The sequence below is a fragment of the Hydra vulgaris genome, chromosome 15, assembly GCF_038396675.1.
Source record: "Hydra vulgaris chromosome 15, alternate assembly HydraT2T_AEP".
NCBI lineage: Eukaryota > Metazoa > Cnidaria > Hydrozoa > Anthoathecata > Hydridae > Hydra > Hydra vulgaris.
The window spans coordinates 17,040,001-17,065,386 of NC_088934.1; the positions used below are offsets into that span (position 1 = coordinate 17,040,001).

The 25,386-nt window shown below is 27.3% G+C and overlaps 1 protein-coding gene across 3 annotated transcripts in view; it reads left to right on the forward strand.

Moving 5' to 3' along the window:
• LOC136092367 (E3 ubiquitin-protein ligase rnf213-alpha-like) overlaps positions 1–25,386 on the forward strand; it is a 237,700-nt gene that overhangs the window by 201,288 nt on the left and 11,026 nt on the right. For all 3 annotated transcript variants that reach the window (XM_065820440.1, XM_065820441.1, XM_065820442.1), the window contains 17 exons: positions 3,651–3,890; positions 4,234–4,345; positions 8,757–9,176; positions 9,359–9,478; positions 9,672–9,737; positions 9,839–9,874; positions 9,951–10,091; positions 10,672–10,762; positions 10,851–10,885; positions 11,113–11,219; positions 11,792–11,948; positions 12,022–12,196; positions 15,215–15,306; positions 15,437–15,688; positions 16,532–16,682; positions 16,999–17,073; positions 18,083–18,540. In XM_065820440.1, the coding sequence (XP_065676512.1) occupies positions 3,651–3,890; positions 4,234–4,345; positions 8,757–9,176; positions 9,359–9,478; positions 9,672–9,737; positions 9,839–9,874; positions 9,951–10,091; positions 10,672–10,762; positions 10,851–10,885; positions 11,113–11,219; positions 11,792–11,948; positions 12,022–12,196; positions 15,215–15,306; positions 15,437–15,688; positions 16,532–16,682; positions 16,999–17,073; positions 18,083–18,540 (2,728 nt within the window). The remainder of the gene's footprint in view (positions 1–3,650; positions 3,891–4,233; positions 4,346–8,756; positions 9,177–9,358; positions 9,479–9,671; positions 9,738–9,838; positions 9,875–9,950; positions 10,092–10,671; positions 10,763–10,850; positions 10,886–11,112; positions 11,220–11,791; positions 11,949–12,021; positions 12,197–15,214; positions 15,307–15,436; positions 15,689–16,531; positions 16,683–16,998; positions 17,074–18,082; positions 18,541–25,386) is intronic.

The following is a 25,386-nucleotide window of genomic DNA, read 5'->3' on the forward strand; positions in this document are numbered from 1 at the left end:
ACTGTAGAGCAATGGAGAAAAGTAATTTTCTCAGACGAGTCAAATTTTAAACTTATTAATTTCAAGAAAAGGGTTGTCGTGAGGAGATGCAAAAATGAAAAATATAATCCTCGTTTTATCATGTCAAGAGTTCAAGTAGGAGTAAGTTCAATTGGCATTTGGGGCTGCATTGCTGGATCTAGCAATGGACTGGCGCATCTTTACACGATCACCTTAATCAACATCGATATAGAGAGATTTTAAAAGATTATTTAAAGCCATCAATAGAGGTTTTCAAGGCTGACTCCACCTGGCAATTTCAACAAGATAACTCTCCTTGCCACACAGCATGCTCAATAAAGCAATAAATGAAAGAAAAATGGTTGAATCTAATGTCTTAGCCCGCTTGCTCACCTGCTTTAAATCTTATTTAGAATCTTTGGAGTTGGATGGACTGCAAGTTACAAAAAAACAAGCCTACTGACTTGGTGCAGCTCAAAATGCAAATGCAAGAGTTGTGGTATACCATGCCACAAGAATTAATCAGAAAATTCATAGATTCTATGTCGTTTATAGTCTTGACATGCCTTAAAAACAAAGGTGGTCACATAAAATATTAAACTTTCTTAGAATCTTTGAAAAACTGTAATTGCGCTAATACTTTTGCACACTTTTTTATTATTCTTTTTATCACTCTTATTGTATTCTAATTAAATTCAAGATAATCATAAAAAATATCTTTTATATATTTGACAATTAGTATTTCTGCTTTATTTCATGAATATGTTAAAAAAAATTATCAATCAATCTTTTATTGTTTTTGAATTACACTCATTTGAAGTTCACTTAAGTAAAAAAAATATGAGTGCTCTAATATTTTTTGGAAGCACTGTTTACATTTACAATATTTAAGAAAATATGTATATTTACAATTTACAAAATTTTTTGTTTAAACAAAACATATTTATGATAAGCATCAAGTAAGATAATATTTTATTTTTTATTATTTATATTTACAATTTTTTTTTTTTTTACAGCATATACTTCAGCACTATAACTTTAGGGTTACTGAAAAATTATAGTGTATACTCAAAAAGTATTAGTTAAAATTTAAAAATGAAGTTTATAATCTATTTAATCATAATTATATTCATCCTATTTCCATAGAGTTTTAAAATTTTGTTATGTTGGAAATAACATAATAAAAACCTCAATCATTAATGATAATAACCTTTCTGGTTATAACCTGATTAGGAACAGTTCTTTAAATACTTGTTCCTAAACATTCCATTGGTCCTTTACTATTATAAATTAAACTATTTTTATTGAAGCGTTTGAGTGCCTGCAATGATTAATCTGCTTTTGCTTTGAGGGGCTGTAACATTGGTTTCTTTTTATTGACAGGCATACTACTTTATTTATAAATTAATTGAGAAGAACATATATATGCAATTTTTTACAAAAAACACTCAAAGTTTAGAAAAACAGGTAGTAAATTATAAATCAGTACATATATTTCGAATGTTTATTCACACTATACAGGTTAAACAGCATGTCTATTCATATTTTAGTATTTACAATGAAATCCTTTATTTTTGAGAATATTTTCAATATGTCCTGGCATCGATTCACACAGTTTCTTGCAATAGTCCGGCGTAATTTCCTGCACCCACACGCGTTTAATCCAGTTGATGAGGTCATCTTCAGAACTTGGGCTATGTGCAGCAATCTTCTGCTTCATTACAGTCCAAACATTCTCAATGATATTGAGATCTGGACTGTTGCCTGGCCAAGGTTCCAGTAGCGGGCTGTTTTCAGAATGCAGCCAGTCCTTAACAGCCTTGGTACCATGACAAGGTGTGCCATCATGCTGGAAATGAGTGATGCCATGTATTGGTACAAATGGTGGCAGCTTATCCATCAGTATACTTAAGTAAACAGCACCATTGATCATTGTATTTTTAGGCATAATCCAAATGCCGGCACGACCGCTACCAGAGTCTGCCCCCCAAAACCATAACTTTTGGAGCTTGTTTGACTGTTGGTATAACGTACTTTGGGTTATGCCTCTGATTTGGTGGGTGTCTGACATCTCTACAAAATGAGTAGAATAGCGTGAATGTTGTCTCATCTGAAAACATCACTTGTTTCCACTGGGCTGGTGTTCACTGCCTGTACTTCTGACAAAACGCTATGCGATTGCGAATATTCTTTGGTGAAAGCTTCGGCTTCTGTGCTGGTCGGTAAGATTTCAAGCCTGCATCAAATAATCGTCTGCATATTGTTCGACTGTTTGGTTTCTTGGATGGTGATCCAGGCAGTTTGCCTCTAATGGCATTTGAGGATGCTCTTGGTGATTTTTTTGCTGCCTTTATTATAGCATTATCCAAACGGTTGCTTGTAACCTTCGGGCGCCCAGCGCGTGAACAGGATTTAAAACTTTTTAGCTCTTGATTTCTCTTTACAGTAGCTACAACAGTGGAATGTGAAATACCGAGCTTTTTGGCTATCTGTCTTATAGAAATGTTCTTTTTGTACAAAATAACGATCTGAGCTTGCTTTTCAGATGTCAGTTCTTTACCACGTACCATTTTAACTAGTACTGCTTCAAATAAGGCCTCCGTAATATAAAATGTTCCAAAATATTTCAGTTATATCTGAAAATAAACATGTAAACATCAATTTTAGACTCTAATTGACAATTAGCACAAATTGGTACAAAATTGTAGCACTAAAGTAGCCCAAAAGCAATTCAGAGTAGAATACATTAAAAAATATGTGAAAATCGCAGTGGTCGCAAACTTTTGTCCATGACTGTATATATATATATATATATATATATATATATATATATATATATATATATATATATATATATATATATATATATATATATATATATATATATACATATATATATATATATATATATATATATATATATATATATATATATATATATATAAATTAGTAAAAAACACTTATCTAACTTTTATCTTCTACTTGAAGTTTCACCATTGCTGGATCATCAGGAAGAGTTACTCTTCCTCTTGATCTTGAACTCTTCCTGATGATCCAGCAATGGTGAAACTTCAAGTAGAAGATAAAAGTTAGATAAGTGTTTTTTACTAATTTATTATTGCTCTGTTCTTTAAGAACATTGAGCACTCTATTTGTAAAATACACTCACATAATTTACATATATATATATATATATATATATATATATATATATATATATATATATATATATATATATATATATATATATATATATATATATATATATATATATATATATATATATATGTATGTATGTATATATGTATATATATACATACACATTTATATATATATTTCTGTGTCGGAGCAAGAAATATAGGAATGTTAAATCTTTGAAAAACTTATAGATTCATAGATATTAATATTCATTAAAAGCCAACACTTTAGTCTAGGGCTGTTGAACTTTCAGATCTACTCCAACTAAAAAAGCTGCAGAAACTGTCACAGAAAATGTTTTTAGTTGTATTGGAAAAAAGTGCAGATTGTTGTCAGTTTAGCAACAGTAGATCTGTCATTTTATTTATCTATAAAATTCCCAATATTGCTGTTGTGTTGGACATTTCCATTTTCAGAAATAAAAGTGTTTACCTTTTTTTTATTTTTTTTAGACATATGGTTTTCGAAAAAGAAGAATTCAAGAAGCGATGCATTTCATTTTATGCTGAAGTTGTTGCTGAGTTTTGCTTTTCAAGAAAAGATTTTGATAGAGTGGATACAAATGTCATTAAAAATATTCTGGATTATGTTTTTTCTTCCAAAACCACTAAAGTATTTTCACCAATACCAGATTATGCACTTGATCCAACTCCTGTTATTCGTTCATTTTTACTCCAACAACTTCTACAAAGGTTTGTTTTTTTATGTTCCATGTGTTCAGATTTGAGATTAAGTTATGCTGTTGTTAACTGATATGAATAATTAAAAGTTGAATAAAACATAAAACTGGTTGCCAAGTTAAGAAATATTAAAACTATTTATCAGCCCCAAAAATGTCATATATATTTGTTATTCCAATTTACAATTTGTTTTTTGTATTTATAATTTATTATTTACAGTCAACAATCTTTTAGTCCTTTAGCCTCGGAATAAAATCAGTTTTGATTAATTTTAGCAACTATAAAAACGTATTCTCCTTTAGATTTTTCTACCCAGGCTATTGAATGTTTTCCTAAAACATTTTTCTTTTTTTAGGAATTACAATGAGGTCCAAAAATATCTCAGTCACCATTTAGCTATGCTATTTTCACATATTGATCAAAGTCAGCTTCTTGAAGTTGCAAAACTTTTTATATATTGCATGGAGGTTGGTTTTTTTAATATAATATACAAAATATGTTATCAGTTATGTTTCTTTGGTGTAGATATCTAAAAGTAGAAAAAAAGAAACCCTAAAGGTCTTTAGTAGTATTTAGGGCATTTTGGGCAAGCAGAGTACAATTGAGCAGTGTGTAATGAGATGGACATGGTTTCATGCATCTCTTGTTACTGTTACACAAAAGCTACATGGTGCATAATTTGTTGGCTCCATATATAATATGAATATATATATATATATATATATATATATATATATATATATATATATATATATATATATATATATATATATATATATATATATATATATATATATATATATATATGTTCATTTATTTATTCATTTAATTATGGCGCCAAAAAGTTATTCACCATCTAATTTTTGTGTCACAGTAATTTGACTAACATCAACTAGCTTTTCATCACCTAGCAAATTGTTTCATTAGTTTTCTTAAGATTTGATAATTGTTTGATTTGATTAATTGTTTGATTTATATTAGTTTTATTAGTTTAATAATATTTAATAATTTTTTTTTTTTTTTTGAGCTGCACTGGCAATCTTCTAAACCATACTATAAGGGTTTTATATAGTTGTTCAAAATCATTTTTTAGATAAGTTATAAGTATTAAATGTCACTAGATGGAACTTAAGTTTTTCACTGTATGTATATAGTTATATATACACATTTATACATGTTACATATACAGTACCGTAAATAAGATTTAGACCACTTGAATTTTTTCAAAAAATCCCGGAGAATTCTTCTCTAATATTTAAGTTAGTAGTTCTAAATTATAAACTTATTAAAACACATGTATTTCACACAAAATATGGAACAATTACAAACTTTTTAATGTCAAACTTCATAAAAAAACTCTTAATATTTACTGTGCCCTCCTTTTGCCTCAATCCCAGCCAATATTCGCTGGGGAATAGATTCATACAAATTAGTTATAAAATCCTGGGGTATGTTGTGCCATTCTCTTTGAAGTACTTCAAAACATTCTTCAGCATTTCAGGGAGCATGTTCAACCTTATTCTGTCCAGGTAATTCCAAATATGCTCAATTATATTCAAAACTGGACTCTGAGGAGGCCAGGTCATCAATTCCAGTACTCCTTCCTCTGCCATTTCATTTAAATAATTTTTTGCCACTCGGGAACAATATTTTGGGTCCTTGTCCTGCTGCAGAATAAAGTTATGACCTATTAGTCTCATTCCAGATGATACAGCATGGTGTCTTAGGATATCCACATAACATTCCCCGGTGAGTCGCCCCCCTATTTTGATCAAATCACCTACTCCAGATGAAGATAAACAGCCCCAAACTTGGAAAGAGCCTCCTCTATGTTTAATAGTGGGGTTTAAACACTCGGGCTGATAGGCTTCTTTAATTCTTCTTCAAACATATTGGCGTCCTTTTGTTCCAAAAATTTAGAATTTGGACTCATCGGTGTACAGAACCCAATTAAACATTTCCTGGGCCCAGTCTTTGTGTTGTTTTGCATATTTAAGTCGTTTTTCTTTATTGCCACCACCTAATAATGGTTTTTGAATTGCAACACACCCTCTTAATCCCAATTTAAGTAGGTGCCGTCAAATAAAAGAAGAGCTGACATTTTTCCCAGTTTCTGTGTTAATATCTTTTGCCAGCTCGGTTGATGCTTTTTTTGTATTTCTTAAAGATAAGGTTTTTAAATATTTATTGATGTCTTATGTTAGCTAAGGAGGTCTACCGCTTTTCTTTCTATCTTTCAGGGAGCCAGTTTCTCTGAAATTTTAAATAATTTCTGTAAGTATCTTCGAGTATCCTGTTTTGGATTTAGTTGTTTTGACACATCGATTTAATGAATAAACAAACAAATCTCTATGTTTCCATATCAATTTCGTTTATTTATTCAAAATATTATATCCTTTCAACTTTTCTTATATATTATTAAACTTAAGTACGCTTTAAAAAAAATTCATAGGAAAAAAATTGTAAATACGTCTAATTATACAAGTGGTCTAAAACTTATTCACAGTACTGTATGTATGTATATATATATATATATATATATATATATATATATATATATATATATATATATATATATATATATATATATATATATATATATATATATATATATATATATATATATATATATATATATATATATATATATATATGTATGTATATATATATATATATATATATATTTATATAAAGAGAGAGAAAAAAAAGAGAGAGTTGTGTTGTATTTTGTTAGATAAGTTTCAACTCTTTGTCGGTTAAAGAGTGATCGATATTTATAAAATAGATCAAAGTATATTAAAATTTTTTAATGAAAAAATACAACTTTTTTTATGGTATATAGAAAAAATATGACTTTAATAAAATATACAGCCCAACCCACAGAATTAGGGTTATCATTCGGCAATGCCAACCTAACTGCTGACCTAAAAGTGTTTTAGGTCGGCAAAAAATTGTCGACCTTGTTTCTATCTTTTATGATTAGACTTGCCGACTTCATTTTTCCTATTTCCGACAGCCATATATTTTATCAAAATCATATTTTTTTCTTTAAAATATATATATATATATATATATATATATATATATATATATATATATATATATATATATATATATATATATATATATATATATATATAAATGTATATATATAAATGTATATACTAGCAGAAAGCAACCCATAATATGAGTTATGGTTGGTATGTTACATAATTAATCTATTATTTTCCACAATTTAAAGTTGCAAAACCCTAACTAATACCCTTTTAGAAAAACGCCTTCAGATTGAAAAAATTAAACCATCTGTAAAATTGAAATAAAAAATATGTGGAGGTAAAATAATTTACCAATTATTTAACATTATTTGAGTAATTTACAACTGACATAGGTCATATCAGTGTAGAGCAGAATCATTTTCCTCGACATTACTAACTTCAACACAATACATTTTTACTTACTGACACAAATCAACTTCATGATTTAAATTGACAAAAAACTAAATCTAAATTCTTGTTATATTTTTAACATAACATGAACTTTAATTAATAAGATTAATTATATATGAAGTGAATATGAAGTGAACGTATATATATTATAATATGAAGTGAACGTAAATTATACATGAGTTATTAATTTTTTGGTATCCCCTTGATACATGTTTCTTTAAAAAAGAAAATTGTCTTGAAAATGTTAAATGCATACAACTAAATAAATTTATTAAAAATAACTAAGCTAATTTGAGTACAAATATATATCAAACAAAAAAAAATTTAATTTGCAATCAAACTTGTGTATAACAAATTTAAAAAAATATGTAAACTTTGATCTTTTATATTGCATTAATGCGTCGTATGACAAACCTAAAATAAAAATTGTAACAGATAAGTAGACATAAAAGGAAAAAAAAAAACAAAAAAAAACTGGAAAACAATTTACCTGCTTTTCGGTAACCTGTTGTCATACTTAATTTGCTGTCATGATGCAGCTTTTCAGTGTTATTTGATGACGTTATTTCATGTTGGCTTTTAGTAAACTTTAGTTTAATTTAAAAGACATCACAGATTTAAAATATTTTAATTAAAAAGCAAAATAACAAATGCTTTAAGGAGCCAAACTACTGCTGTATAAACATTAAAGATAAAAAATCAAATTGAGATATAAATAAATTGCATTTATATAGCTAAATATATTGTCTTGGCTTATAGTAAATTTTAAAAGCAATAACTTAAACTACCAATTCATTATTTTTAACAATAGAATGTGGCATCATTATATTATGATAATTGGGTGATGAATTAATTTAACTATATTTAAGTTTAATTGGTGAAAAACAAATAAAATTTTAATTAAAAAAGACAAAAAAAAATTAAAGAAAAAGCAGCAACAAAAAAGTTATAAATATCTTCACTTATAGAAGACATTTACAACCTTTTGATTTCTGTTTTTTCTTCTGTGTCTCCCAACACTCCAGTATGGATGAGCCCTCCATTTAAAGGATGGCTCATTCATACCGCCATTAAAAAAAGTGACTTATACCACTATGCATCTCATGGGCTCATATATAAAACTGTTAGTGCATATATATATATATATATATAGTTTTTATGTATATGTGTATGTATGTATTTGGGTATTTATGTATGTATGTACTTATATATGCATATATACATATACACATATACATATATATATATATATATATATATATATATATATATATATATATATATATATATATATATATATATATACATATACACATATACATATATATATATATATATATATATAGGTATATATATATATATATATATAGGTATATATAGGTATATATATATATAGGTATATATATATATATACATAAATTTTTATATAAAGGATAAAAAGGAATTGGATTTTTCTACGCTAATAAAGGATACTGTCATTAACTCGGCTCTACTTGAATATGTATTAGATGAATTGGATGCTGGATATAATTTTGCTCAGTTAGTCATACCTGGAGAATCTTTAAAACAAGTCTCATTACTTGAACGTGTTGCTGCATTGCGAATAACTTTGACAGTATCAGCTCAAGTACTGTGTACCTGGTTTCTTGAAGGAACTTTTAACGAAACAAAAGTTAAAAGAAATTTTGATAGCTTTTTGGCCTTACTAACAAAATTTATTCTTAAGTATAAAGACAGTCAGCCATATTTTTATTTCTTGAAGCAAATTGTTCGAAATTATGGTATTCAAGGTTTGAAAGAGATTGTGTTGAAGCCTGAAGTTGATTGGCTTCTTAATCAAGATGAAAACGTTGTAAGCTTTAGTTTGGTTTCTTATGATTTAAACAAAGATCTTTTTTCTTTCTCACATTTTTACAATTATTTTTTGCATTATTCATTTTAATTTTTTTTTACTTTTTCTTGACTTAAATATACTAAAGTATTTTTGCTGACATGTAGTAAATTGTGTTGCTTCATAATGCTTTAAATTTTTAGAACAATATGACAAGTTATGACAAGTTTTTGGTGTATGGCAAGCATTATAAGAAAGTTCGTGATCGTTTAGTTATTTGTATTTTAGAAGATAACCTGCTTGGTATAACTCAACTGGAAGAAGTAAGATTATCTTTTTTGCTATTGTAAAGTTTTATTGAATTTGTTACTTTTTTACTCAAAATATCTGTAAAATTGTAAAGATATGAATAAACTTTTTGTTAATAAATATTAACATCTTATTTTGATTCGACAGTACAGATAATTAGTAAACACATAGAATAAATTTAAAAAAATGAATTACCTTATATTGTAGGATGATGAGAACAAAACAAATATGTTTCTTCAATTATCATTGTTCAAAGGATTATCCAATCTTCCTGTAGGAAGGAATTTTATTTATTATGATTACAAAATATAAATTTTTTGTTTCACTTTTTGTAATTTTTTAAATTTGTAACTAAATTTATTATTTTTCTTTAGAGCCTTGCAATTCTCAAAGATAAAATAAAAATACAGGTAAAGAAAAACTTTTTTTAGTTTTACTTTTTTTTTTTAGTTTTACTATTCTATAACTAGTTAAATTTGTCTTTAGACATGTTTATCTGCCATAAGAAGCTTTTCAACTTTAGAATCATATTCTTCGATTTTATATCATTTCTGGGTTGTAATAAATTCTGGAAATCCTTCTACACATCTTTTTTTGCTGCTGGCCACACGCCCACAACAAGTTTATGTTAGAATATTACACACATGTTTTAAAATAATTTCATTTTATAAAAAAGATGATGTTAAGGAGATAAACAAGATGGAAGAGTTTAAGGAAATAATTTATTATAATCAAAAAAATAAAACATTTTTAAAGTTTATTAACAGATCCAAACCAAGGATCAGTTGCAGGATAAGTTAGGATAAATTACAAATGAGTTATGGCGTTTACAAAAAAAATCATACACATTTTAAATGTGTAAAAAATCACCAAGATAAAATAAAGTATGCAAGCATTTTTAAAATGTGTCTATAAATGAAGAAAATATAATTTATTTTTTTTATATAATAATGTTGATGACTGTAAAAAGTTGATCTCCTTGGTCATAACCTTCTTGATATTTCAATTATATTTATTTCCTAAGCATTATCTTTTTTAAATTTTATTATTATTATTTATTTTTTTATTATTTACTTTGTTTACCAACTTATGTTTTATGTAAAATCGAGAAATATTTTTAACCAAGTATGAAATTGTAAATATTGTTCATACCACTTATTTCAAAGTCTGTTTTGAAAAATGTTGCATAGATTTTGCTTTTTATTAGGGATGGTTTCTTCCAGCGATGCCACATGATAACTTATCGGATGTTTTTGGCTTAAATCATAGTGATAACAGCAATTCTTTTCTATTTTATGGTAACCTTATTTGTTTAAAATATAATGCTGTTTCAATTATTATTTTTTATATATATATAATTTTTATATCTATTTAAATGTTGTTTAGCATGTCCTCGTGGTCACCCATATGTAATAACAAATGTAAGAGCTTAATTTCATGTTTTAATAATTTCATTTCATATTTAATTTCATACTTAAAGGTAAAAGTAATTGTATAGTAAATAAAGATAAGATAATATAACATAATAAATATGAATAACGTTTATTTAAAAGAATAAGTGACAAAGACAAAATGTTATACTTCATTTTATTTTTAAAGTTCTTCAGATTTTTTTGTAAAAATATTTTATGCAATTAGCTTTTTTTAGTGTGGTCGACCTAACCAAACATATGTTTGTCCTGTTCCAAATTGTGGATTAGCAATCGGAGGAGAAAGTCATACACTGCTTTCAACAAATCAAATTATTTCTAATAGGTATTTATTTGAATAAATATAAAAAATAATTTATGTTTCCTTATATTTTATAGTAAAAAATTAAATAAAATAATTAAAAAATAATTTCTTTTTTTACCAAAAGTAAATACTTATATATTTATAATATTATATTTTTGTAGATTTTTTAAAACAGTCAAATTTTCTCCAAAAACGTTTCTAGAATGTTTCATTAATTGAGTTTTTTTGTTTTTTTTAAATATCTTCACTTCCAACAAGGCTGCAAACAGCCATTATTAGAATTGGAAGTTACTGAAAGAGAAAAGATGAAGTTTTTTAATTTACATTTGTTTATTACATTTGCCCCCCCCCCTCCCTACACACAAATATATATATATATATATATATATATATATATATATATATATATATATATATATATATATATATATATATATATATATATATATATAGTAAATTAATGTGTGTGCATGTGTGCATATATTATAGTATATTTATGTGTGCATGTATCCGCATAAAACATCACTGATGATGTCATACTTTGATAATTGTTTTGTTTTCATTGGGTGTAGAAATCTTGATTTACTTATTAGAGTTGATGCTACAAAACCTGGTCATTGTTTGGGTCCAGCTTCAGAACGCTCAAACTTTTCTATTCCACAGCGTGAATTGACACCTTTGTCTGTTACACTTCAAAATTTATTAGTGCATCTTTCATTGCTTGTTGCAACATTGACAGGTCATGTAGAGGTATTTATAATTTTTTCTGAAATTTTTTCTCTATAATCTATCAAATAAATTCTAAAACTCTCATTAATACTAGCATGTTGTGAGGTTGGTGCATCCAGAAGTAAATTCAGATACAATGCAAATGTTTCTAATACAGCACATTGAAAAAGATCTTGCTCTATTGTCTAATAGAATAGCAAAGAATAACGATGATACAAACTCTGCAATTCACACTTTTTTTAAACACCTGCTATTAAATGATGAACCAGGTATATTTTTGTTTTACTATTAAATTGTATTTTCTTTTTTCCTTAATTACCAAACTTCAACATGATTAACAAATCCTCCAGAATGAGGCATGTTAGCGACATCACTTGCTAAGTTTTTTTTACACACACTACTTTTTACACAGCTACTTTTTTTTACACACAAAATTCAAAAACATCCACAGGTTTACCTATTTAATCTTTTTGTGACATATGACCTGCTTTGCGGGTCACGAAAATCGTTTCTATATGATGACTGACCCGGGTCACCAATAATTCCTAACTTTACTAACTTTTTATTTGGTATAAGATGTTTAATATATCAGAATCTTATCAGCTGTATCAGATGTTTAGTAAATTGAAATCTTATTAGCTGTTAAATTTAGTGAATTTTACTTCAAACAGTATGTTAATTCCATTTCTAGATCATTTGCAATATAGTTTTGTAAAAAAATGTCTTCCAAAAAAAAACTATACAGGTATGAACAAGATTTTAGATATTTTATTTAATAGTAGTGATGCAGAAAGTGATGAAAAGTGATGTTCCTGATAGTAATAAAATTAGTGACTCTCAGAGCATTATAGAATATGAAGAAGAAGATTTTGTAGATTTTGCTCCAAAAAATATTAAAAATTTAGAATAAAAACAAGGACAAAGTTTACTTAAATTTAATAAAGATATTATTATCAGCACTAATATAGAAACTGATAGCAGCGGTGTTATTGAAACTTTTATTGAGTTTAAAATTGAAAGTGAACTCTCTCATTCATCAACAGAAGTATTGCAACCTCTGCAGAGATGTCTGAAAACTTGTGGTGGAAGACACACACATGCTGTACGTACACGTGGAGGTTGTTCTGTTCAATTTATTCCTGTCCAACTCATGATCCAAAACAGTTGTGGTACAACCACTTGTACATCTGCTAGTAGAAAGCAGGTTCCTGTTTCTACTTGTGGTGATGGGCTTTTTTGTTGCAACCATGTTTGCCTTCAAGCTGGTCAAGCATGTCAACAAGTCAATTTTGCCAACCAAACTGATTTACAACTGGCCTGAGAACATATTGAAGTTGATAACAAAGAGAATGAAGATAAAGCATTTGAGTTTATATCATCTCAAGGTTTAAATGCTAGATTAAGATTAGAAAACACTTGACTTTTTTGATCTCTACTTGACAAATACTATTCTTAAATCAACTTTAGGTGAGACTAATTGTTATGTAAGAGATTTTCTGAAAGATAATCCAGACAAAGCTATAAACTTTTATATAAAGAATTGGAATCCTATATCAGTTGTTGAGTTAAAAACATTTTTAGGACTAGTGATATCGATGGGTATTGTTCACAAGCTTTAATTAAATATGTACTGGCTGACTCATGAGCTTTATTGAACACCGATATTCTCCAAAATTACAAATCAAGACCAATTTATAATTATTCTCAAATTTTTACAACAACAATGACCTAAAATTTTCACAACAATGATGACCCTAACAATGATCCTAATAATCCTGCACGAGACTGACTGCATAAGGTTAGATCTTTCTTGAACATTGTCAGAGATTGTTGCAGAAAAGTGTATAATCCAGGATAGTATTTGAGTGTAGACAAGTCCCTGGTGTTATTCAATGTTAGACTCCATTTTTGCCAGTACATAAAAACCAAATAAGCGCGGTTTGATATCAATTTATATGAATTAATAATATCAGATTTTTTGAAGATAACGGAAGATGACAATCTACAGGGAATCCTATCTAGGAACGCATACTAGTAGAATTGATGATTCCTTTTTTAAACAAAGGGCATATACTTTTTACAACCAACTATTACACAAGCCCCTACCTTTCTACTTATCTTTTGTTTAAAAAGACTTATCTTTGCGAAACTATCTGTGTTAACAATAAGTTCTACTGCAAAGATATTATGAAAAAGAAACTTTAAAAAGAAACTGTTTTTACAAAACCATATACATGGAAAACAAAATGATAGTCTGAAAATATTGGCCTGCAAAAGATAAAAGTAGTAACAAACAAAAAGTTGTATATATGTTGTCATTTTTCCACTATCCAGTGATGGTTAATTCTGCAAAGTCTGACAGAGAGGGTAATATCATGGAGCCATTGGCATTAAAGACTTACAACTTGCACATGGGTGGTGTTGACAGGGTAGATCAGCAGCTCCATGGAATTCAAGCTCTTTGCAAAACATAGAAGTAGTACAAGAAAATTGTGTTTAGGTTAATTTTGCAGTGCTCCTTAAATTCACATAAAATTTACAATCAATGTACCCACAGTTCATTACAGATTTTTATTCTATAAAATTTTATTCTCATTATTGTACTTAGACTAATATTTGCAGTGAAAATTTTTCAATAATGTTTTTGAAGTAATGCTTGAAAAAAGTGAATAGTAGTTCATATTTTATAGTCATTTAACTAATAATGGTCATAATTTGATATTTCGTGTTCAGACATATAGCCAATTTTTGTTCAGTCCACAAAGGATTAATATTGCTATGTTTTTTTTATTTTAGGATTCTAACAATTTACTGTTTTGATGTACTCTGATATAATTTGATATAATTCAACTTACTATTTAAAAATTTTCAGTTATAAAAATATTGTTTTTTAAAGTTGTTTTCTAGTTGACAAACAGTTATTGTATCATTAAAGTAGTAATTGTATCATTAAACAAGCAAAAGAAAATAAAATATTTAGTTATTAGATGGTAAAAATAATATAATTAGTTAACTTGAATAAATTTTTGAGTCATCAATAAAATAATTTGTCTATTTTTCAAATAAATGACTTCAGACCCTCTAATTTCCTAGAATTATTGCTCTCAACTTGTTTTTCAGGGTTTTTGCTTCAGAACTTGTCAAGAGTGGGTTATAATAACAGTTAAGAGTAAATAAAATTTGTTGCCTTCTTGACTATAATGGCCCGCTGGCCTCCAGGAGCTGAATTCATTTTTTTAAATTATTTATATAAATTTTTTTTATAATAAATAATTTTTTATATTCAGACAACATAATGATGGTTGATTTAACAAGTGTGCAAATCAGAAATCAATATGAAAATGCTTTCGATCGAAAGTTTATTCAACCTTTTTTCAATGTAATTTTTTTATTCTGTTTAATTGATATTTTCTCATTATTTGTTTTTCTCTTTGGCTTTAACTATATTATTATATAAATATGTTATAAATATTATATAAAATATGATCTTTATAAACTATTTATTTCAGTTATTGGATGAAGAGCTTTTACAATTTAATAAATTTTTGATGGCAGACCGTTGTATAAATGACTCTCCATTGATGAGGAAAATATTTGAGCTAGATGCAGAACTAGATTTGTCAAATGTTACAGTAATGAGTCCACAACTTTGGCTTTACAGACAATCAGTATCGGTTGAAAGTCTAAAAGTTGCAGTTCAACTGAAAGTAGCAGGTGGTGGTGCTAAAGACATATTGATTCTTGTGAAGTTTTTAGAACAGGTGTTTAATGTTTACATTTTTAGTTTTAGATTAAAATTTTAAATGTTTTAGATTTATGATTAAGTTTACCTTTAATTGTTAAAAGAAATTTAAAAATGTAAAAATCTGCAAAAAATATTTTTATGATTTTTGACAAAATGCAATTTTTTCCTTTTTTTCTGCATAATAAATTAGCTAATTATTTGAGTTTTTGTGTGTTACTTTCAAAAATGTTGTTGATTCCATGAATTTGAATTAGTTTTATATGTTAATAAATAATCTCATTTTGAATCCAAAAACTTATATTTTGATTATCAAAATCTCCATCACTCCAAAAAGTTCTCCAATTTGTGCAATTATAATTCACTCCCAACAAGGCTGCAATCAACCACTATTAAGTTAGGAGTACTAAAATACTTTCTATAATTTGATATTTTGTGTTATTTAAGTAAAATCTATATGAAAATATGTGTCACGTAAAATCTATCTATTAAGTATAATCTTTGATTTAAGGTTAAATAAGAATTGATCATCAAAATGTCATAAGTGTTTTAGTTTTCAACATTTTGAACAACAATGTTGCAAAGTCTTAATTTCCTGCAACTTTTGGTTAAAGAGTGATCTTTTATATGACAAAATAAATTGCTTGGAATTGTTTGCAACCAAGTTGTTTTAACTAAATATTTTTACTTTTTTGTTTCCCTAACACATCAACTTGACACAACCACTTAACACACCAACTTAACACAGCTGTTTATCTTTTATAAATCTATAGCACATGGTCTTGTTTTATTTATACAAAAATGGAAGAGCTTAAATAATGAATTTACTTTATATGTATAAAATATTAACTTTTAACTTTAGGAATCAGTACTTAGCATGATAAAAGAATTGCCACTTATATTAGAGCTTCAGAAAATTTTGCAACATGAGTTTAACTACAAACTTGACAAAAAAACTGCTGTTGATAAAACTGTTGTAGAGTTTTTATCTGATATTAATGCAAGTAAACCAGGTATCATTAAATTTTAGTTGTTAAAAAAGTTGTGAGTTGAAAAGTTAAATGATTTTTATTTTATATCACACTGTATGGTAAATCACTTTAAACACGCTAAGTATTAGTGCATGTAAGTAGTAATAAGTACTTTCTAATACAAAGTACCAAGTACTAGGTACTAAGTACTATGTACTAGGTACTAAGTGAAGACCAGATAACTTAATGGTAGTGTAAGTTTAAATTATACATAGTATATTGAAATAAATTTAAATTATAAAATATCAATTGTTACTTTTTGCTTTTGGTTTTGTATTTAGTTTTATTTTAAATTTAGGAATAGGAAAAAAAGTTGACAAACTTATCAAATGCTTCATTAAAACATGGAACCATGCTCGTGGCCTTCTTACAGGTTAGTTCAACTTTATACAGTTTAAATTTTCTTAAGTTGATGTTGATTTTTGCTTTTTACCTAGAAGCTCAATTTTGCTTAAATAGCATATATAATCAATTTAGAAGATTAATTTTGTTTAAATAGCATATATATCAATGACATATTCAAAGTATGATACTGTGTACATTTAAAACCATAATTGAACAAAACTTTGATATTTCACTTTTTGTATAGGTTTTTATATTTAAGTTAATGAATTTTAAAGTTTTTCGTTTTTTATTACATCTTCATCTCCTATCAAAACATGAAATTAGCTTGTAATAGCAAAAAAATTAAAGAAACATTGTGTGGTACAATTGTGTGGTGCAATTAATTTAATGTTGTTGTTTTGATTCCAAAGTGCGCATTTTTTTTTTTTTTTTTTTTTTTTCACTGTTATAAAGGTATGCTATTTAATAAAAGATCCTTATTTTTATCAAGTCAGTTTATTTTAATAGTTTTGGCATTCCGTTAAATACAGTTTGTTATCATGGTCTTGTGTTAGTTTAGGTCCGGTAGGGTCTTGATTCTGGCAAGGTGAAACAAAAAATAGAAAAACCATAGACCATGGGATTAGAAACATTTTAGATTCTTTTAGCGCCAAGTAATGTAATATGCTTAAAACTATCTGTTCATAAATTTTTTGGCAGGTTTGCTTTTACAAATGAAATAATACCTTCACATTCTTAACTAAAGTATTATTAAAAAGTATAACTACAATAACTTTGCTTCTTTGGCAATAAATTTTCACTTAATGTTGTAATTTTTTCAATCATTTTTTTCTATGCTACTTTTTTTCATTAGTTTTTAGCTCTCAATTGCACACAAAATTAAAATTTTTCATACTCAATGATTTTAGTATGAACTTTCTTTTCTTACAAGATTTATCTTTCTATTTTCATTCAAGTCATGATTCCTTTTTATAGTTTTATATTTGATTTTTTTCGATTAATTTATTTATAATTTTTTTTTTTTTTTTTGTTATTAGAGAGAGAGAAAAGATTGGAACCAAATTTACCTTCAATTAAACTTGACAACAAGTGTAGTTTAGCATACTTTATTGCTGCGCGTTCTGATCATGGGTTGTGTGCTTCGATGCTTATTGATTTTCTTGCTTTCCAGCAAAATGAATTTTTGGAAGAGTGTCGTATGATGAACCCTGCATATGTTTTTCAACATGTTCCTATATTACAGTTAAAAGAAACAGACATAATAAGTTATGAACAGAAACGTGACCTATTTCCATTAGTGCTTTTGAACTGTGATTATTCTCTTGGTATTGGAAAAGCTCCAAAAATTGAGCATAACTTAGAAACAATTCAAAGACGTCTTTATGAAAATGTCATTTTTGGTAAAGCATTGATTGACAGAGAGATAATACCATTCTTTTACAGAGGTGATATCAAAAGTTTAAACTTTCCTTTATTGAGGAGTTCTATTCAACAGGTATGCAATTTTAAATAAATGATGTTTACCAAGCAAATTTTTTTTTTCTTTTCTATAAACATATAGGTATCAATGAGTATCAAATGTTGACCTATTATCAGTTTTATTGTATTGATTTATTCGTGGAAAGCTTCAAAATTATAGATTACCAACAGAAACAAACAACACATTTTGATGGCTGTATTTAATACTCTATTGTTTTGCTTCTACTTGTAGCATTTTATGTAATTAGAAAGACTAATGATATAAGAGTATTCCACTTTAAAATTTTAAATTCGATGTATATCAAGCAACAAAATATGATAATTTTAATTAAATATGATAAATATGATGAATTTAATTTTATTCGTTTTTATTCTTTTCATACTTTTCATTCAATTTTTTCTTTTTTATGCCTTTTTTATTCCTAACCTGTTGCATTTTATGTGCATTTGTAAGACTAGTGACAAGAGTATTCGATATTTAAAATTTTTAATTGGATATATATCAAGCAATAAAATATGATACTTTTCACTTTTTGTCAGACATCTTTTCTAATTAGGAATGAGCTTTAATTGAGTTGAATTAAATTCACCAATTAAAATGGTCAAAAACAAAAATCAAAATTTATCAGTAAAATCTGTCAATTTAGCTATATTTGGTCAAAAAGCTAATTGTTACTTGTTAACTAGCTATTTGGTCAAAAAGCTTATGAATGAAATAATAAGTAATCTTTAAAAAAATGAAGTAACAGTTACTCTTGAATTTTATTTCAGATATAAAAAAAAAAAAAGTAAACATGTAGGGGAAACCGGGGTTAGAACACTGTGTTAGTCAAAACACGGGGTTAGTTAAAACATTGAACTTTTGCGCTGACTATTGAGCAGTTTATTATTACAAACAAGAAAGGAAGGTTTCAAGAACTAAAATACAGCTCTCTAATCAAAGATATATTAAAAACTACATAACTAAATTTAATCATTATTTGTGAATATTGTGTGCTTTAGTAAGTAGTATTAAGGCAATAAACAAATTTCAAAAAATATTTGCATTTTGGCCACAAGTTCACAAATGAAAAAAACGTTCCTATTAACCCTGGTCTCCCCTATCAATTAATTGTTCACATTCTGGCTTGAATTTTTATTGCAAAAAATCTATTAGCAGAAAAGATCTACTTTGAGTCAATAATTGTTGGAATGATGGATTTCTTTAATGCAAAAGTTCTAGATTTTCAGTTATTTATTGGAAGATGGTTTCAATTGTTTTTTAGACAATGGTGACGGTAGATTTTCAACTATTTTTCAAATTTTTAATAAATTATAATTTATCTGGTTGGTATTTTCTGGTATTATTATAAGAATAAATCTAAACAACAAGGTTTCAGCCATTTTTTCATCCTCATTGTAATCAGACTAGCATTCAGTTTTAAAAAGATATCTGCCTCTATTTAAATAGTTTTCTTATCACTTTTCAAATCATCTCAAAATTATACTGTATTTTACTTATGTTAGACCAAATTTAGAGTTTTCAATTCAAACATAAAGTCCGTATTATACAAAAAATATCAATGAACTAGAGAAAATTCAACAAAGAGCAACCAAAATGATACTAGAACTAAGACATCTTGAATACAAATAAATATTGGAAATTTTGGGTTTGACAACTTTGGAGACTAGACGGCTAAGAGGCGACTTGATCCAGCAATTCAAGATATTTAAAGATATTGAATTCATTGATATTAAACAAATCAAACAATGAACTTTATTTGCACATCAGGTCCAGTATCTAACATTAGAGGCGCAAAATATCAAATGAAACCTGAATTGGTTAGAAATGCGAAGGCAATATTTTTTCAGCAGAGTTGTTGATGAATAGAATAGTCTACCAGGAGAAGTCATTCAATATATATCAGTTAACAGCTTTAAATCAAACTTGACTTAAAATTTAATAAAAACAAGAGAAATATCAAGAAAGCTTATGATTAACGCTTTATTGTTTAGAAACTGAATTAAATTATTTGTTAATTAATGTATACCACTTGTCATAGATGATGCGCTTTATCTCAACAGCATTAACCATTGTTATTGTAATACTCTTTATAAAATTACAAAGCTTTGATTTTTTTTTTTTTTTTTTATAATGCTAGAAACTTAAAAATTTCTTCAGCTATGAGAAGAGTTGAATCTTTTTTAAAAAAAAAAGCTTTGGCTGCTAATTTGAATGCAGCAACAATGCAGTATGAAATGCTAATTTGTGTAATCACTGAATCAATGTAATCACAAATACAAATCACAAACAATGTAATCACTGAATCATGTGGAGAAATGTCATTTATTACTTATATAATTAAATCTGATTTTCAGGTTTAGGTGAAATCTCTTTTGTCCGCTTTTTCTTAATTTATCATTCATCGTTTTTGGCATTTAGTTTTAACTTGGCTTTACTAACTAACTCTAGAGACAGATTAAGATTTGTTGGTGTTATTAAAAATTTATAAAAAGGTAATATTTACTGAAATTCATCAAATTACTTTAAAGGTAAAATTGGTGCATTACAATTTACTATTATACTGTTGGTGAAACTACTCTTCTTTTTACAATCTACACACAACTGTAACATCTACACACAACTGTGTGTAACATCATAAGTTTTTATATTCTACTTACAACTATGTGTAGAACATCTCACCTAAAGTTGACACAATGGTTTAGTTTTCTTTTTGTTTCTCCAGTTACTTTTTATCTCCTCAGTTTCTTTCTATCTCTCCAGTTTCTTTGAATTTTTCCAATTTCTTTTTATCTCAGTTTCTTTTTTCTTCTGATATTAGGATAAATTTAATGTAAGTTCTTTCTGACTGCGGTACAATTATTGCAGTAAAACTGTTTTTGCCAATTTTTATATATATATATATATATATATATATATATATATATATATATATATATATATATACATATATATATATATATATATATATATATATATATATATATATATATATATATATATATATATATATATATATATATATATATATATATATATATATATATATATATATATATGGGCAATTCCACGGCAGAAACTAAAAAAGTAGTCAAATTTTAAACTCTTTTTTGTCAGTTTTGAACAAATGAATATTGATGTAGACACATGAAAGTTTATTTAAAATATACCTTTAGTTCTAAAATGAATGTATTTAAGTCATTTTTATGGTTCCGAAAGTTACAGTTTTTCTCATTGATGCATGTTAAAAAAGTACCATTGTAAAATGTTATTTTACCCATGATTTTTTTTGTATATTTCGAAATACTTTAAAGTGATAATGGAGCTAAGATGTTCAATTTCTTGTTGGTCAGATTTTTTTCTTTAAAAAATAAATATATTTCAAAAAAATAATAAAATAACTTTTGCAATTTTCATGTAACGTAAGTTAACAAAAACATGATCAAGTTTTGTTTTTTCTAAAATTTAATTTGAAAACTTAAATTTTGTAATATTATATGCGTAAGTATATTAAATCTTATATTTATACATTAAGATTTTTGAATAATGATGCTTAGTTAAGGCACATTTTAATTTTGAATATGTTGTTTATAAAGACGAAAACTATTTTACATCGCAATTCCCTAAAGGTTTTTTTTTTATTCTTTATACGTCAATAAGTTTTAATTAATTAAAAGTTATTTAAGCAAAACTAAGCAAAATTTGCTTTGCATTTTAAAATGGCTAAAAGTTCTAAACAGAGAGTTAAAACTTATCAAGCTGCTTATCGTCAGCGTGATTTCGAACAGAAAAAATATATGAATGCTGATCACCAAAAAGCTCATCATCAATGAATAAAACAAGATCCGGAAAAAAAAATGAAAGAAAAAGAAAAAATAAAGGAAAGAGTCCAAAAGTATCGAATCAAAAAGAAAGATTCTGCAGAAACAGTTAATTTTTCTACCATTATGAGTGTTCAAACAAAAGGGAAATTGCTCAAGAAAGTCCAAAAATCATTGCCCAAAGATCCCGCACAACGTTTCAAAGTCCTAGCCATATTGCTGAATGGATCATTCAACAAAGAAACTACTCCCATTAAATAGCGTGAATAATCCAGCTTTAACTGAAGTAGAAATAAAAGTAAAAAGGTTCTACTGCAAAGATGACATTAGTCGACTGTCTTCAAATGTTAGGGACTTTGTATCAGTAATTGAAAATGGAAAGAAGATTAAGATCCAAGTTCGTCACCTTCTTTTAACCATGAAAGAAGTGTACCAGCTTTTTAAACATGATCACTTAGATGTCAAGATTGGATTAAGCAGGTTTTGTGAACTACGACCAGTAAACGTTCGATCTATCGCAAATTTGCCTCATAATGTATGTGTTTGTACTTACCTCAAAAATATGCGATTTGCTTTGGATTCCTTGGTGAAAGTTGATCATTTACTGTTGTCTAAAATTAAAATTGGTAAAGGTATGTCTCAAAATTTTGTTTGTAAGGACTCATTAAATGATTGTTTCTACAACAAATGCAACAAATACAAAGATCTAAAGTTTTTCCAGCACTTCCTGGCCACCATTGAACCCCTTAACTTTGAAACAAGTTTGTACCAATGGCAGAAACCAAATGAAAAGCGTCACGCTGTAATCAAAAAAGTTAAAAAGTTTGGAAGTGGTAAAGAATTGATTGCTCACATTATGAGTATGAGAGAAAAATTCACAACTCATGCCAATATCAAGGGTAACCAATCTAAATGTTTTAAACTAAGCATTATTAAATCCATGAATCCATCATTGAATGTTGCTACTATTCAGGTTGACTATGCAGAAAATTTTAAGTGTTTAATTCAAAATGAGCCTCAAGCAGCACACTATGGCCAAAATCAAATTTCTCTTTTAACTGCAGCTATCTGGCAAAAAAATCCTTAAACTTTCACCTTTGCATCTGACTCTCTGGATCACACAAAGACCTCCTTGATTGCAAATTTGGGTGGGTTATTAGAGTTTATTTCATTTAATACCCAAGAAATTCACATTTTTAGCAATAATGCTACATCGCAGTTTAAAAATAAAGTCCTGATGAGCGCAAAAATGCACTTTGAAAAGAAATTTAACACAATAATATTTTGGCATTTTTTTGAAGCAATGCACGGCAAAGGAGTCGTTGATAGTGTTTGGGCTACTGTAAAATGTTTGGCAACCAACAGAGTAATGTCTGGAAAAATTGAAATCCAATCAGCTAATGATTTTGTGAATGCTATTCAAGACATAAATGTCAAAGTTCTATATTTGTCAGAGGAAGAAAAGTCAGCGGGCAATTGTGCACTCAAACTATCTCAAATTATCCAGCAAGCCAAAAAAGTGAAAGATATCTCTAAATCCCACTACTTTTATGTCGGTAAAAGCCAGATCATAGCTGAAAAAACTTCACCATGATGTATTTAGTATTTAAAACAAATAAAAGGATGTAACCATTTTTATTTTAAATTATATTCTTATTCACTTTATATTTTTGTTTTCCTAAAACAAATGGTTTGTAAATGGAATTAAGGGGGCATCCATAAAGTATGTCACCCAATATTTGTCAATTTTAACCCCTGCCTCTTGTCACAAATGATCAGATATATATGCACCCCTCTTTCATTAAAAGTATGTCGCATATTTCAGCACACCCCCCCAAAAAAATAACACAAAACAACCAACAGCAAACAAACCTTTTTTCACGTTTTTGAAACTAAATGAAATTAAATATTTTGATTCTATCGACTTGGGTGTTTTCAAAATTGTTCGAGCAGTTTTAGCTTCAAAATCTTTTTAAAAGATTTGAATGTACTCTTGCCAGCCGAATAAACAAGAGGGGACGTTTATTAATTTTTTAATTTTTTTTCGAATCCTCGGAGTTTATTAGGACCCACACCCACCCCCACCCCCACCCTTTGCCGTTTAATAATTTTGAAGCAATATAAAATATTTTCTTATTTTTTTACTTTGAGAAAAAATTTCTCTCAATATTAGATGAAAATATGAACAACCAACCAATAAAAATATTTTAAGCTTTTTAAAACTTTAACCCTCCCATTTTATTAAACGTTATTATTAAAGTTTATTACATTTTAGAAAAATTTCCAACCCTCCCGTTTATTAAGACCCCCACCCCGTCCGTTTATTCAGCAGGGGAGAGTAAATAGTTAGCAGCATTTTGAAAAATTAAGCCGGCACATAAAAATTATAAGCGTAGGTAAAATTTTCGAATAACTGTAACATTTTCTTATTTGAATAACTCAATAAAAATTAATAAAGTTGTCATACCAAATGTAATTTTTTAAGTTGCTCTTGCGCTTTGGAAAATAAGTGTTAACAATTTAAAAACTTCATTAATATCAACAAAAAAAATCTGTCAGTAGAGAGTCACCAGTTATTGAAAATTACTTTTGTTAATTACTTTGAATGAATGAGTTTTAATACAACTGCCGTTCTTTTGTTACATAACTCTAAAAAATCTATCAGGAAATAATAGATATAAAAATTCCACAAAAATAATCGCAAGGTAACGTAAGTGATGTAACATAAGTTAAAAACCTAGTATCAAGAAAACAAGTATATCTTTCTTAGCCGGTCACCTCTGATAATTTTTTTTTTATTATTGTAATTAGTATTGAATTCTCAACATCTTGTAAAAATTTCTAACACGATCTGCATTAATGGTTCGCAAATACTCGACCTAAAAGTTGCAACACTTTTTTTACCTTATTTTCTGCGTAACGTAAGTTAAGTGGTATTTTCGGTAATAAATTCGCCCTCTTTTGGCCAGACTCAAAACTTTTTAGCTTCTTTTATTCTTTAGACTGACAGCTTTCATAAAAATCAGCTTAAAATTTAATT